Raw genomic sequence first — 15,443 nt, forward strand, 5'->3', positions numbered from 1 at the left:
TGGGGACTGGCCTGACTTTAAAGTGTGGGTGTGTCCAAGGGGCCCGGAAGCTCAATCACCCCCAAGGGAGCAGCAGCCTCTGCTCCTGGATGAGAACGGGCTGGGTTTTGGAAGCAGGACAGCGGGCAGCGGCCACACAGGGCCTCACCCACTGTCTGGGCCCCCTCCTGCCACGGCATCTTCCTGGGCCAGCCCTCAACACTGAGCAGTAACCACAACCGGAAGACGGAGAGGGCACTGGAGCTTTCGTGTTCGCCTGCAAACTGACTGTAGGCGAGCCCAATGCATCCGAGATGCCAAGATGCAAGAACAAGCACTTTTAATAGGGCAATGGACCCGGGTGGCGCAAGGACCCTGTCCACAGCTCACACCTCTGCAGCAACATCCTTTTGGCTGGAAGGCCACAGAGGGTCCTCGCGGGGCGGCCTCTGGGGAGCAGGTCCCAGTCCTGAAATATAAAACGCGGAAGCTCCCGCGGGCATCGTCATTGGGGGGTAGTCTCATCTCTTATCAAGTCCTGGAGCGGCTCCTCCCTTGAAGGGAAGGAATGTCCGAGCCGCTCCAAGCTGGTGCCTGGGTCACTGCTTGGCCTTCTTCACGATGGTGCCCACGGCAGAGATCACGGTGGTCTTGGAGCCGCTGGCACTGGTGGTCACGGTGACGACAGCTGGCAGGGTTGCCGTGGTGGTGAGGATGGTGGGCTGGGCTATGGTTGTCACTGGGATGGCTGAGTCCCACTTGCTCTTTCTCTTTTGAGCATCTGGAAATAAGGCGAGAGAGAGGTCAGGACCAAGACAAAGCAAACAGACCACCCCCTTTCCAGGAGCAGCGGCCAGAGCCAGAGCGTAGGGAACAGGAGCCTCAGGGCTGGCCACGGAAAGCCAAGGGGCAGCCCGTGAACCGGGGGCAGCCCGGCCTTCAAGGCTGGCACAGGGAGGTGGAGCCGAGGCCCGAGTCCCCGTGGGGATCCCCCACCCCCGTGGGGTCTGTTCCCCCCACGAGGCAGGGAAACCCTTGCTCCATCTGTGGTGCAGCTGGAAACAGACAAGCGCCTTCTACCTGCAACAGCTGTGCTGGCCGTGGTGGTGGTGGTGGCCGTGGCGTTGGTCGTGGTGCCTTTCTTGGTGCCGGTCACAAACTCAATCTGGAGGGCAAGAGGGAAGGGAGTGAGACCTGGGCCACGAGGCTGGTCCCACCTTCGTGCCAGCCATCTGCCCTGGGGCACAGGCGTGTGGCTGGCACCACACAAAGCAGGCATTGAGGACCTGTGCCAGCGTGACTGAGGGGGAAGGGGGTGTTCCAGAGGCGCCCGAAGGGGATTTTTACTCAGAAGAAAACTCCCCAGACACTGGATCCTCCCGCATCACCAGGCTTCTCTGCACACACCAGGGGCACCCCTTCCCGCCGCCCCACCTCCCATGCCCAGGCCCCCTCCTCACACCACGAGGAAGGGGTGCCGGCAGCACAGGGGAAGGAAGCTCAGGACCCTGGGGCTTGGGAGGGGGAGGGAAAGGAGAGAGAAGGGAACTCAATCCAGGGCTAAGAATGAGAAAACCTGACCGCCCCAGCACAGCGCCCAGAGGGCCCAGCAGCTCCTCTGCCTGGGGGTGAGGGAGGCCTCCTGGCGGCCACAACTACGGAGGGTCAGGCCAAACCAAAGGCGGGAAGGGCTTTGTCCTGAACTTTCTCTCGGAGGCTCTGGTCATACAGTGCTGGTCTCATAGCCACATTTCCCTTCCCCAAAGCTCCCGTCCTGCTCAGGAAGAAGCGGTGCTCAGGGTCCTAACGTGAGGGGTCACCTGGCCATCAGATGAGGACCTACAGGGAAGCACTGGGCAGGCCGCCAAGGTCAGCTCTGGAGGCCACGAAAGGCACCGACCAGAGCGCTCTCAGGAGGAAATACCTGCCTCCCTTCAGCCAGGGAGGACACAACAGCCCTGGAGAGAGAGCCACCAGCGCTCTGCAGCTGTCAGGGGTGGGGATGGAGGGACAAAGGCAGCAACTACAAGATCCAAGAAGCCAAATGGAAGCAACTGGAAAGTGACTTCAAGCTGAGACAGGCTGGAAAGCGAGCAAGGCCTGTCCCTCCCCAAGGCACCCCTAAGGCTCCGAGCACCACCAGGCAACGAACTGGGGTTGGGGCAGGGCCGGAGAGCAGCCTGGAGCCCTTGGGGCTCTGCCAGCAGGATCCACAAACCCTAAACACGCCCCTTGCATCCAGGACATTTGCCCATCGCTTACTTTGGTTCGCTCCTTTTTGGCTTTTTCCAATTTGTCCATTTCAACCTTCTGGGCTTTGGCTACAAAGACAAGAGGAGCTGTTACAAAAGTGGCCTTGGGACAGCTCCCACACTTCAGGCCGAGGGACCTTAGTCCAGCACTGGCTGCCTTCCCTGCATCTTGTCTGATGCACTAAGGCGGCCTCCAGGCCCGCAGGGCCTCAAACCCAAAGGCCCAGGTGCGCACGCTCTGAGTTCGGCTGCCCGCTCTGTGTGGGAATACAGAAGGCCCGGTATCGACTACCTTCCCTGGACCATGAGAAGCTGGAATTATGGCTTTTCAGGGAGAATGTTGTCAGCTGTTCAAGTTAAAGCAAGACAAGACTTGTGTGGGCCAAACAAAACCCATCTGCAGGCCGGATCTGGTCCATGGGCTGCTGATTTGAGACCTGTCACTTGAGGGCATGGACCCTTTGAAATTCCTCCCCGTCCCCCCAACGCGCCCCCTCCCCCGTGCTCTTGCAGCCTCACAACATGCCGCCCGCCTGCCTGCCTGTGACCCGTCCCCCTGCCTGTGACCCGTGTACCGTTGGGCTGGCCTCGGCATCATCAAGCCTCTGCTTGAACGTGTTTCCTCGGTGCCCAGCCCCTGGCCTGGTCAGGCGGCCCCGCCTGCACCCCATCGCAGAGCACTCACTGCTGGAATTCCCCCTTCCACCCTCGGTCTTCTTTGTGTCATAAGCCTCCTAAGCCAGGGGCCTGTCTTGTTCAGGGCTGTACACCAGCCCCGTGGGCAGGGACTAACAGGAGACCTTGAAATGCATGTTGTCTGGTGACTGAATGACTGCACGGACAGACGAACAGATGGAGGGACAGATGGGTATGCAGGTGGACGGACGGACAGACAGATGACTACCTACCTAATGCCTCGTAATAGGAGTCCTCAGACCAGCCATGGGGGTCAAACATATCCTGAAAAAGAAAAGGTTAGCGTTGCAGTCAGTAAGGGCCATCTCTCTCCCTCAGCCTCAGCCTCCGTGCGGGACGTACCTTCGGGTAGTTGGTGCCGAGCTCATCAATTGCACAGAACTGGATCAGCTTCTCGTAGATGCTGAAAGAAGAAAAGGATGAGGCCCTGAGCAGGGGTGCCAGAATTTAAGAGATCACCACCACCCAGCTTCTGGGCTCAGACAAAATCTGAACACCCAGCGGGACTGTTCTCAGCGAGCTTCCCAGCGGGAGGGAGATGTGCACGGGCCCGACATGACCAGTCACTTCTGCACGCCACTCTCGCGGGATGACGGCTAGCCAGGGGCCAGGCTGAACGGTGTCGAGGTGAGGGGTGTGTTTTTGGGGTCTGACCTGGACACCTGACCTCCAGCTGTGGCTGTGTTGGGGCTACCACACTCAGGCCCACACAGAGGCCGGGGCAGGTCCCTGCTGCCTTCACACCCGACTTTCCCAGGTGTGCCCCTTGCTCAGGCACTGGGCAGAGTAAGACAGGCAGCTCTGTCCTAAAGTCTGTCGCCTACACGCAGAACCAGGGACTTCTTAGAGGTGAGAGAAGAACCCACAATGGTCTAGTCCAACCCCCACTCACGGATGAGGAAACTGAGGCCTTGTGAGGTCACGTACTTTAGGAGCTGAGCAGGTATAAGAACCCAGGCAGGCCCCATTCTAGGCCTGGCCTCTTGGCTCCCAGTCCACACACTGGTTTATGTGCAGCCTGGATCTGAAATGGTAAATGTCCGGCTGGGATCGCAAACTGGCTGATGGTCCCTCTGGGCTCAGGTGGGATCCTAGCTGGGTCTCTCCTCGCCACATCCATGGGGTACCTCAGTCCCTGGTCCAACATCAATGACTCAACCAACCCTGCAGGCTCATGGGAAACTCACCTGGGGTTCCGAAACTCTTTCTTCCTCTGGATCATGTAGTTCATATCCATCCCCTCCTTCATCTTCCGCTCATACAGCTTCTGGATCTTGTCCTACGGAAGAGAAACAGAGGGCCCTATGACCCCACCATGCCCCCAGGCCCAGTCTGTGGTCACATGGGCTGTGTGGACACACGGACACGGGAGATCCAGGGCCGCCTAAAGCCCTGTTCCAGCCACACTTTCTCCACCCAGCCTCTGACCAGCCTCTGAACCGCGAGCAGCCTGTTTACACCGCGCTTTTCCTCTGGCTCCGTCTGGATAGCTGGCAGAGGGAGTAGTAACAAGGTCAAGGCCGAGAAGCCACAGAGAAGACCGTGGACGAGTCCCCACCTGGTTCGGCAGCTCCTGCATCATCGGGAGAGGAGTTTCAGGCACTAGCGGTGATGGGCAGGGGCTGGAGGCTGGTTTTACATGTTAACACGGGGGCAAGTCCTCAGCGGGAGACCAGAAGGCTGTGTCCTTCGGAGGAAGGCAGGAGTAGAGTTTTTTGGATTTGGCCTCACAAACTTCCTAGAATGTCTTTGTGGGGATGACTGGTCCCCACCACTTCATCAAGAGGCACCGTCAGGGGTCAAGTTCAGCTCTCACTTGTGAACGGAGGTGGGGGGTTAGAAGTCCAAGGGATGCCCTTTGGGAATGCTGGGAGAGGTGACTGTGAAGGCCCACCTTTCTGCCGTGGCCAGCGGAAGCACCGAGTGAGAGAGAGGTTGCCATCTGTCTACCAGGGAAGAGAGGAGCCGAGAGGGACAGACCTGAGCACTCTGGCAAAGGCAGGCGGGGAGGCCCACAGAAGGCCCGGCCTATGGGGCAGCCTCTCTTACAGAGGACTTTTCTGGGTCTCCTGGGCCATGAGACGACTCCCCCATCTCGGGTGAGCGGAAAGGTGCTGCGTCATGCTCTCTCCCACTAGGAGGATCTAGAGGAGAAATAGCCTCACTCCAGGCTGAGCGGCTGTCTGCGCCTGGCAGATGGCTAGACTGTCCTGACAGGCTGAGACTTGTTGCCTGGTGTGGAGGTTACGCTAGGCTTGGGGGTGGCGGGCAGGGGGTTGACGACTCAGCAGAGGGAGGAGACTTCCGGAAAAGGAAGAGAATCTTCACTGCGCCGAAGCCCCCGCCCGCTGCATTCCACAGCCCGGTCCCATGAGTCACCCATCCGCGAGGGTGTGCATGGGCCTGCGGAGCAGCACGAGGCTCCAGGGGACTCTATGGGGTCCCAGGTGGAGCCTCTATGGCAGTGGTTCTCCACCTTCTGGCCCTTTAAATACAGTTCCTCATGTTATGGCCCAACCATAACATTATTTTCGTTGCTACTTCACAACTGTAATGTTGCTACTGTTATGAATCATCATGTAAATATCTGATATGCAGGATGGTCTTAGGCGACCCCTGTGAAAGGGTCGTTCGACCACCAAAGGGATCGCGACCCACAGGTTGAGAACCGCTGCTCTATAGGGTCCAAGGTGGAGCAGGTAGCCCCGTGGCCACCGCAGGCAGCCGGCAGAGGGGGTGTGCCTACTGCTTGTCACAGGTCCCATTCACAGGGGACCTGAAGGGGGACTAGAAACCCTCTCAGAGGCTAGAAGGCCGGGCCCCAGCTGTCCCCGAGGGCCTGCTCCCAAGGGGTAACTGCACTAACTGCTCCGCATCCCTGGGGTTTCAAAACCTCAGCTCAGGTCTGTATGGGACTGGATGACAAACAGCTAGTGAGCTGGCATTTTTGGGATACGAGCATGGGAATTTTAGGCATAAAAAAATGCTCGTGTTTAACATTTTTATAATTTATTTTACATTCTGACAGTCCCTCGGTTTCTTAACAAAGTTCCTTCTGAAATGTTCTCATTGGCTCAGCTGGGTTGCATAGAAAAGGTATGTCATCTTCTCTGTCTAGGTACAGGCCCTCATGGAGGGCAAGCCAGGGTGCCCCAGCCAGCGCAGCACCAGGTGATGTGGCAGAGGGTGGTATACAGCCAGCACCAGGTGAGGTGGCGGAGGGTGGCAGTTAGTACACAGCAACTCCTGAGAGCGGATAAGGGAGGTAACCGGACTGCAGGCTCCTTCCCACCTGGGTGTTTCTTTTACAGAAGCCTCTTCAAGCCGGACCAAACCAGACACCTGCCCCGGCCACAGAGTCAAGCTCGGTGCCTACCTGCAGGTGATTTGAACATCTGCCCGGGGGCTCTGGCGGGATCTTGATTTCATCAGGTGACATATTCCGGACTCTTTCAGAAAAGGAGGCTGTTGAGAGAACAGAGGAAAATTCTGTAGGGAGCTGGGGGTTAGAATAGGGGGCACACAGGGGCAATGGGGGTACACAAGGACAATGGGGGAAAAGCACATACAGTGTTTTCAGGGAGGGATACACGCTATGGAAGTGTTCAGACTAGCCTCTCAGCGGGTGGTGTCATCTGAGTTGAGATCATGTGACCAGAAGGAGCCAGCATGTGCCCGCTTGGAGGAAGGAAAGTTCAGGCAGAGGGTACGAGTGTAAAGAATGCACGCCAACATGGCACAGCAGTAACTTCCAAGGAAAGAGTATGCCTGGGCGGTGCAGGTAAAAGGGAGGTGGGGACGGGGACAGCCACTATCTGCAGCACCTGCCAGTTCCCGCGGTGTAAACGCTGCCACGGCCAACGGCAAGCTGCCAACGTGCAGGAGCTGAACCCAGGGCGGGGAGGGACGTGCACACTGGCTGACTCCAGCCCTCCACTGGCTGTCCTTAAAGCAGCTCCCAGGGCTCTGGAAATTCAGAGCTGCTTAATGCCACCCTTTTCATCCTAAGGTAAAGGATAAAGAGGGCACAAGGCTCCCTAGATTTGGGGACTCCACGCATTCAAAGCTGCTTTGTGCATAAATGGCATTAAAAAAATTACCTGTTGGAAATTAGCTTAGGATCTTTAAAAAAATAAACAAACCAACTGACCCTCTTTGGTCCACCTCATTCTTGGGAACAAAAGGCCCGATTCTGAAGTGGATAACCACAAGTCCCAAGAAACCATTCCCTCGTAGACCTGCCACTGCCCCCCAAGTCTCCCCTCCCCACTCCTTTCCCCACCCCGGCCGCCCCTGCAACTGCAGCCGTGCTCTGGCTCACTCAGACAATGCGCTGTTTGTTGTGAGGTCTGCCTGTGCTCTTTAAAAACACTCTCTCATGAAAAGGACCATACAATGAGCAAAACAGCAGGCGGAACGGGGTGGGGCAGGATGAACAGAAAGAATGAACAAAAAGCACCAGCAACGCCCAGCAGGCACTTCCTGGGCCCCCTGTGTGTGCGGCTGGCCGAGTGGCTGCGCTCTGCCTGGGGGTGGCCTGGCACAGCCTCCCCTTCTCCAAGGCGAAGATGTGTCTTAGCAGACAAGGTGCTCTGATTTCCATTGTTACTGTAAAGAGCTCGGTGCTGATACAGTTGAGGGTAGGGCTCCCTGGCTTAACCAGTCTCAGCGGTGGCCGAACACGCCCGCACACACTGCCAGCACCAGACTGGGCTCAGCCAGGGCAGGGTGTCACCTCTCAGTGTGTCAGTGGGCCTGCACCAGGTGCCCACCCCCCAGAACCGAGCACTAGAGCTGCCATGTGGGGCGCGGACAGGAGGACCGAGCCTGGGTGACATCCTGCTGTGGACCCAGATGGCAGTGCAGCCTCGGAGCCGCTTCCAGCAGAGAACCATGTGCTGCTCTCTGCCCAGCACCTTCCTCTGCCTCCTGCCTCCTGCAGCAAGGGTGACACCCAGATCTGGCCGAAGTTCAAACTCATTCTGACTTCCTCCTTCCTCCAGCCCCAGAGAAACTGGAGTTCGAAGGCCCATATTCAAGCAGCTGCAGAGCCGGGCTGAGGGAATGGCTGGGTGAGGTGGCCTCCGATGTCATGAGCATGAGCAACAAGAGCGAGCAGGGCCCGGGCAGGCTGTGGGCACCCGGCAGGGAGGGGTGAACTCTTCCCTGGCGCGGAGAGTGCCTGTGTGCACGTGACACAGAGACAAAGAATGCCCTTTGGCATTTTCCAGGAAAGCCTTTAGGAAAAACAGGGTGTGACAGTGTTGCCACAGCAACCCAACCACACTCGGGCTCAAATGGTACACAGTATGGCAGGGGCAGGGAGAGCCCCTTCTGAGATGCTGGGTTAGAACAAGAGAATTCCTAGGAAGTAGCTGGCAAATGAAGGGATACATTCAGGAAACGAGATAAAAGGTTATCCTTTCGACTTCAGGAGCAACCTTTTAGCGATTCATTCCTAAGTCCCAGGGTGAATCAAAAGTAGAAGACATCAAACCCACCTATTTATTGGCTATTTGTGTAGCCAGAGCCTCCATTTCCCCAGGAGACACATTGAGAAACCTTCCCAGCACCGGGGTGGGGGGGAGCAGGGGGGAGCGGCAGCCACGTCTAGCTGCTCCTGGGTCTGTCAGGCGGCCACACTCAGGATCTGAGAAGCCTGCCCTCGGTGTGATTCACCCCCGTGCACACCCAAGTCACGAAACAGCGACAGCACCATAGCCGCCAGGTGCCAATCTGGCAGGAGCAGCCAGTCAGCTGGCTTAGTAACGAGGGAGGAAAGGATGCCTGGCGGGTACTGTGGGGCTGTGGGGAGGAGGCACTAGCTCACAAGCGTCATGAAGAACTCCACCCAGGCGCCACAGTGCCAGGCACGCCCGTGGGCATTGGTGGGCACCTGGAGGGGATGGAGAGTGCGTGCTCAAGCAGCTGGAAAGACCGGTAGGTCAGCTCCTCTGCTGTCATTTGCTCCATTAAACCTGGGGCTGTCCACACAGATGAAATGCTTTCACACCAGGGGAGCAACCCGAGTCCTCCATGCCGAGAATGGATGAAAGGAGCGGGTATGGGCACTGTGTTCAGCTGTGCCTCCTCAGTGAGAACGGGTGACGGCAACCAAACAATGAGGCTCGAAGAGCTGTGTCCTCTGCAGGTGAATGGATTACAGAAACGGTGCAGGCAACAAAACAATGACAACAAACAAAAACAAGAAGGGACGTTCGGCGATGTCTAGAAACATTTCTAACTGTCACAGGTGGGCTGGGAGGAGGGCAGTGCTACCGCTATCTGGGCCACAGAGACCAGTGATGCTAACACACTGTCCGAGGCACAGGCCAGGCCCCCACAGCAAAGAGTTATCCAGCCCCCAAGTGCCGACAGTGCCGAGGCCGAGAAACCCTGACTTGTGTGACCTTCTGAACGAGGAAAACCACGGTGAAGGGAGGTGTCTGCCTGGCTGGGCTGAGGGAGGGGCCAGGGGACGTTCTGGGGTCAGTGAGATGTTCTGTAGTCTGCGGTGGGCTCACCACTGCATCCCGTCAAAACGCACCCGACGGTGCACCTTAAACCGGTGACTCTTACTCTGGGCAAGTCACACCTCAACACCACTATTTTCTAAAAGTGGCAGGAGAGAAAAAGTGAGAGTTGGTCGTGGACGTTGGAGCGGACATGGCTGATGCCCACACACATTCCGCCGCCTGCCAGGCGTGAGCACTGCCAGTGGGACCGGAGGACAATGTGGCCGCGGGCTCCTGGGTGGGCTGCTCTCTGACCCCCCCACCCCCGTTTCTTGGTAGTAAACAGCAAAGACAATGGGGCGCAGGGAGGGGCTCCAGCCTGTCCTCACCAGGGACCACCCCCTCGGGGAGCCACGGGCATCCTGGCAGGGGGTGTTCTTCCTCTGCCCACAAAGCCAACTAGTGCCCCCACAGCGCCATGTTCTAAAGAGCAAACCCTAAGGTCTGAGGAAAGGTCTGATTCTCACAGGATTTGAAGGACTCACACTCCATCAGAGAATTCAGGAATAAAGGGACACTCAGAGCGATCACGTTCCTACCCAATCCTCCCTCAGAAGACAAATGGGAATAATTTTCAGTTCTTCCAGTAGAAAACCAGAATCGGTTCTCACCTCCCACCCCCGGTGAAGGGACCCTGTCCAGGGAAAGGACAGGTGGAGGCGCGGCCGGAAGCAGGCTGCCTGGGGAGGGGGGCCAGTAGCTGGGGAGCAGGCACCCTGCTTTGTGAAGCGTCGGCAGGCAGAAAGGGGCTGCCACAGGGAGCAGCGTCAACCCCTCAGTGAGGTTGCTGGCTCTGGGAGAGCAGCTGCAAAGTCCAGGCCATGCCGAAGGAGTTGAGGGGCTTCAAAGAGGATGAGGAGGCTGGGGTTTAACAGACCTGGATGCCATTTTCCAGAAATGTAACTGCCCTGCCCTCAAGTCACAAAGGATCCTGGACTCCAGGACTGTGAGGCATGCTCTCCCCCGGGGACAGAGCAAAGTGCCAGCAGAGGCCACGTGTCTGCTCCTTGAGCACATGAATATGCCAGCAGAGGGCGAGAAGGGGGTACAGGGACGGAGGACGGGTCCAGGGCAAAAGGGGACTTAGCTCCCGGCTCCATGGGGCCCTGAGTCCCCCCTACAGCACTGCTGGAGCCAGTGAAATCACATGACTATGATTTCCAAAGAAGAATTGTTTGTGGGTGTCTTACCCGGACATCTTAGGAAATGCCAAAGGCCTTGAGAGAGAGGAGGGGAGACAAGGATCACAGCAGAGGAGCCATGCCCGCAGGCCCTAGCGAGGCTCAGAAATATGCCCCGAGGCTCCCTGGGAACTTACCAACTAATTCCTGTGGATCCCGCTTTTCTACTTCTGGGTTATCCTGCAAAGACAAACAGACACACAAGGCGGTAAGCCTGGCTCCTGACCCGGCTGCTTTACGCAGAGACCACTCAGGATAATCGAGGAAGGAAAAACGGTGAAGGCATCTAAGAGCGAGCGATGCTTGGGGGGAGGGGTTTGGGGGATCCCTGACCCCCTTCTTCCTTCATCAGAGCAGCTGTGATGCTCGTCACCCGCGTCAGTCTCTCCTCACAGCCTCCAGCAGCACCAATACCATCACCACGGAGGAGAACAAACGCCAGCCAGTGCCATCCGCACCCCAGGACCCTCCCGATGCCGTCCCCTGGCCAGTCACCCCGGACACCGCCGCCCCAACCTGGGACTGAGGAAGCCAGAGGGGGCTGCTTTATAACATGGAATACCAGCACTAAACACAAAGACTATCTACTCCAAAGAGATCTTTCTGACTTTTAGTTTAAGCAAAAAAGGGGGAGACTTCATCACAGGGGGCAGCTCATGGAACCGGAGCGGAGCTGGCACGGAGTGGCCTCTGACCAGTGACCGAACCACAGAGGTGCTCTCCTGGCTCTCCCCTGCTCCCCTGCTGGCTCTCCCCCTCCTCTGCTGGCTCTCTCCCGCCGGCTTTCCATTCCCTCTAAAGAAAAGCTCTCTCTGATCCTTAATGCGAGCTACTGCCCCACACCTACTTCCACGGTCCTCTGTTCTAGGGTGTGCAGAACCCTAAGAGCACAGGTTTCTGCAGACCTCCTGGCCTTGCTGTGCGTTTCCCGCCGAGTGCTTGGCTCTCCCCTGCTGGCTCTCTCCCATCGGCTTTCCATTCCCTCTAAAGAAAAGCTCTCTCTGATCCTTAATGCGAACTACTGCCCCACACCTACTTCCACGGTCCTCTGTTCTAGGGTGTGCAGAACCCTAAGAGCACAGGTTTCTGCAGACCTCCTGGCCTTGCTGTGCGTTTCCCGCCGAGTGCAGGCTTCGCCTCACCGGGTCTACCTGGAGAAGGAAGGGCCCAGCCCCCTCACAGGCCCGGCCCGGGGGAGGGAGGCCTTCCCTTGCTTGCGCTGTCCCAAATGTACATCACCAGGACCCGCATCTCCATTTCTGGGGAAACTTAGCCCCTTGAACACAGATCAGGGGGCGAAAGTGCCACCACGCGCTAAAGTGGCAGAAGCTGGGCTCCCAGGAAGTTGTGGGCCTCATGTGCTTTCGCTCTGGTCGGTGAGGGAGGAGCTCAGACAGGAAGGGCTCTGGCAAGGCTGGTCCGTGGAAACAGCTGCAGAGCTCTGCGCTCCACTCACGAGGAAACCTTACACCCAGATCCCATGTCAGAAAGGGGGGTGCGGGAAGGCCACCTCACCTCTCACGCCATGGTCCACGCTAAGGCCAGAGTAGAGGACCTCAGCCCCTTCCCCCAAAGTCCCTACTGATTGTGGGACAGGCCCCCCCCTCCGACCTGCCCCCCGCACTCTCCTGAACACTGCGGCTGTTCACTGGACCGGCACCATGTCCAGGCCAGGCTGCTTAGCAACCTGTTTCTCTGCCTCTCACCCCTGCCTACCAGGTGGGCACAGAGGAAGCTGGTCTGTGCTGGGACCGAGCGGGTCGGAGGTGTGCTTGGAGGACTGCCATGCCAAATCCAGGCTGGTCATCAACCAGCTGCTCCACAACAACCCCTTGTGGCAGGGACTCTGGGGCAACAAATGCTAGAGAGCATGACAGTAACAAAATGGGGGAAAGGCCCTTAAATTTCCCTGCAGGGACAGCCTTCGGGTGCTAATTGTGGGAACATCAGTTGGGTACATCCTACCTCTTCCCCTGGGCCAGCTGGCTGGTCGCAGGGAGCACTGACCGCTAACCATGCAAAGGAGCCAGGAAGGAGGCAAGCTGTCACGTTGGGATCCTAGGTGTCCGCTCCAGGGACACAGGAAGTCAGTCCCCAAACAAGCGCGTCTCTTCAAAGGGGATCTACTCTGGAGGCTGCCTGGGCAGGTGCAAGGGCTGAGCCTCCCTGTGGCTTCTAGTAGGTCTGCGATCCTGAGCAACAGGGAGGCAGAGGGCTGGGAACCCTGCATTTCACAAGGTCCTTGCCTGGCCGAGCTGAGGTGGCTTGTCTTTCCTTTTGTGGCTTGGCTCCTCATCCCCCCAAATCAATCATTCTACTCCCACAAGATAAAAACAGCTGGTTTCAATTTGCCAGCTAGTCTAGTCTTTGTTTTTACCCTCACAGTGTTCATGCGCACACACACACACACACACACACACACACAACGCGTGCCCTGAGTGTACCCTGAGTCCCATGGACTCTTAATCACAACCCAGTGTCCTCAGGAACAAGTCCCACCCCAACTTATCTGCAGTGGGATCCGGCTCCACGGTCACTCCAAGCAAAGGACCGACCAGTGGGCGTGGACCCATGCCAAGCGCGAGAAGACTGTCCTGCCTTAAGGGAACTCTGTCGGCCAAACGTGTAAATGAGCCAACACAGGTGAGAAGCCACAATCCCGCACAACGGCCTCCTGAAAAGACTTGGAATCTCCGGTTGTGCGGATTCCCCTGTGTCACAGGCACCCCTGGGACTTCTAAAGCCCTAGGAGTCAAGCAATGGGAACCCGTGCCCCCCGGTGGCCACACCTTGTCCGGTTTCAGAAGGTAATTCTTCCCCCTCTGACACGAGCACGCTGGGTGTTGAGCTCCTGGCACGTGTCACTGGACCAATATGTCCCTGAACAAGGACACCAGCAACCCAAGTTCTTTTGGACCCTAATGATGCTTAACCCCACACCCTGCCCTGAGCACGAGGAAAAAGCTTGATTATGCCCCACAGCCAGGGGCCTGCAGCCCCATCAGCATGCATTCTTCCCCGAGCTGGGAGCTGGGAGCTGGGAGCCGGGTCCAGGCCTTCAAGCAACGAGGAAGGAGTCACAGTATCTGGTGAGACCAGTGTCCAGGCCTTCGAGCAACGAGCAACGAGCAAGGAGGAAGGAGTCACAGTATCTGGTGAGACCAGTGAGGACAGGTGTCAAATACTCAAAATATGTGCATTAGAACCATTTACGAACCACTGGCCTCTGAGGTCAGTTTCATCCAGCAAAAGCAGCCTCCGGGGAGGACGGGACTTGGGGGTGGGGTGAGGGTGTGCACACGCAAGATGAAGACTCGGAGAGACAGCCTCTTCCCAGTCACGGCCTAGTCACGTACCAGGAATCCAGTACAAAAGCAGCAGCAAGCGCCCACGAGAGCGCTCTTGGAAGCCAGCCTCGGTGTCAGAACAAACATTAGACAAAGTGTTTAAAATGACAGACAAAAGGTTCCCGCTGTCCAACTGTCGGTGGTTCAAGAAACCGGTCTGACCAAAGCTGCAGCCAGGCGATTCTCTCTGCGCCCTCACACAGGCAGGAAGGGAGCAGCGAGGGGTACAAGTCAAGGGCAACCAGAAACCACTGTTCCTTCTCTTCCTCTTCCCCAAGGCAGGGTTTCGCAATGCACGGGGCCCCTGTCCTGACTTGTACGCAGGGACACCCGCCCGGGCTGGATGAGTGCACCTCTCTGGCCCGCAGGGAGAGCCTGTAGCTGGTCAAAGTCTGAGCGCCGCCTGGAGACCTATCACAGCAGAGTGTCTGCATCTGCGTCAGCGTCAGCGGGGGGGATGGGCCGAGACCTGGACAGACCTGGACACCGAGCCACGCCCTTCAGACACAGGGCTTTCCCGGTTCCCGAGGAAGGTGGAAACAAAGCACCTCACCGCAGCTCCTGGAGAAAGACCAGGTAAACAGCCTCAGCTGTAGTTCAAGTCCAACCCAGACACCAGGAAGCTCACGCTTCCTAAGAGGCCAAGAGGGCCGAGGAGCGAGAGCACTGAACCACTGGAGAGACCAAACTCGGAGGCAGACCCCTCGTCTGTCCGCCCGCCGGCCTCCCCAGGCTTCCCGAGCCGGAGCCCACAGGCTGGAGGCTGGCCGTCTGTCCCTGGTCCCTGGAGAGCAGGGATTCGAACCTGCTAGACTCTGGTTCTCAATCGTGTCTGAGTCTTGTAAGAACGCAACAATCCCAGCAGGGCCTCATGTTCAGGAATGACAGAGCCTGGACTTGGTCGCCCGGCAGAGAATACGGAAGTCCAGCGACCACCGAGGCTAAAGCAGAGGACAGGGTGGAAACTACACGACCCACGAAGTGGCCAGGCTGCCTGCGCACGAGCTGCGAGGATGGACTCAAGGATGGGCTCGCCGGGAAGGACCAGCAGAGGGAGGGGGGTTATTTGCAGCCAATGATTCACCTGTCCTTCCTGGAACTGCCCCCAAAGCACACTCAAAGGTCCAGGGTCCAACTCAGACAAAGCCACAGCCTCCGGCAGCTCCACTGGGTTCTGCCAAGCCTCGCTCCTCAGCCTGGGAGCCTGAGGCACAGAGAAGCGCTCAGAATGCCACAGGCACACGTTCTGTTGGATGATGTCATCAGCTGGAGAGGGAGATTAGTAAACAATGCCTTCCAAACCTCATGTGCTCAGACCTGGGACTGCCCAAGAAAGTCCCAAGAATACCTCACTTCAGGAGCAGAGCAGCTACTTATAAGCCATCCTTTACTCTCAATCAATCGTGTCTGAGGCTTGTAAGAACGCAATAATCCCAGCAGGGGCCTCATGTTCAGGAATGACAGAGCCTGGAC

At 57.8% G+C, this 15,443-nt stretch overlaps 1 protein-coding gene across 2 annotated transcripts in view; it reads right to left on the reverse strand.

Annotated features, from left to right (window-relative positions):
- Positions 1-294: 294 nt before the first annotated feature.
- The window catches only part of SAP30BP (SAP30 binding protein), a 32,973-nt gene continuing 17,824 nt past the window's right edge, over positions 295-15,443 (reverse strand). For both annotated transcript variants that reach the window (XM_015563276.1, XM_015563275.1), the window contains 8 exons: positions 10,761-10,803; positions 6,304-6,392; positions 4,115-4,206; positions 3,270-3,330; positions 3,140-3,191; positions 2,242-2,300; positions 1,060-1,144; positions 295-760 (listed from right to left, as the gene is read on the reverse strand). In XM_015563276.1, the coding sequence (XP_015418762.1) occupies positions 579-760; positions 1,060-1,144; positions 2,242-2,300; positions 3,140-3,191; positions 3,270-3,330; positions 4,115-4,206; positions 6,304-6,392; positions 10,761-10,803 (663 nt within the window). In that variant the 3' untranslated portion in view covers positions 295-578. The remainder of the gene's footprint in view (positions 761-1,059; positions 1,145-2,241; positions 2,301-3,139; positions 3,192-3,269; positions 3,331-4,114; positions 4,207-6,303; positions 6,393-10,760; positions 10,804-15,443) is intronic.

Source organism: Myotis davidii, unplaced genomic scaffold (assembly GCF_000327345.1).
Source record: "Myotis davidii unplaced genomic scaffold, ASM32734v1 scaffold539, whole genome shotgun sequence".
NCBI classification, from domain to species: domain Eukaryota; kingdom Metazoa; phylum Chordata; class Mammalia; order Chiroptera; family Vespertilionidae; genus Myotis; species Myotis davidii.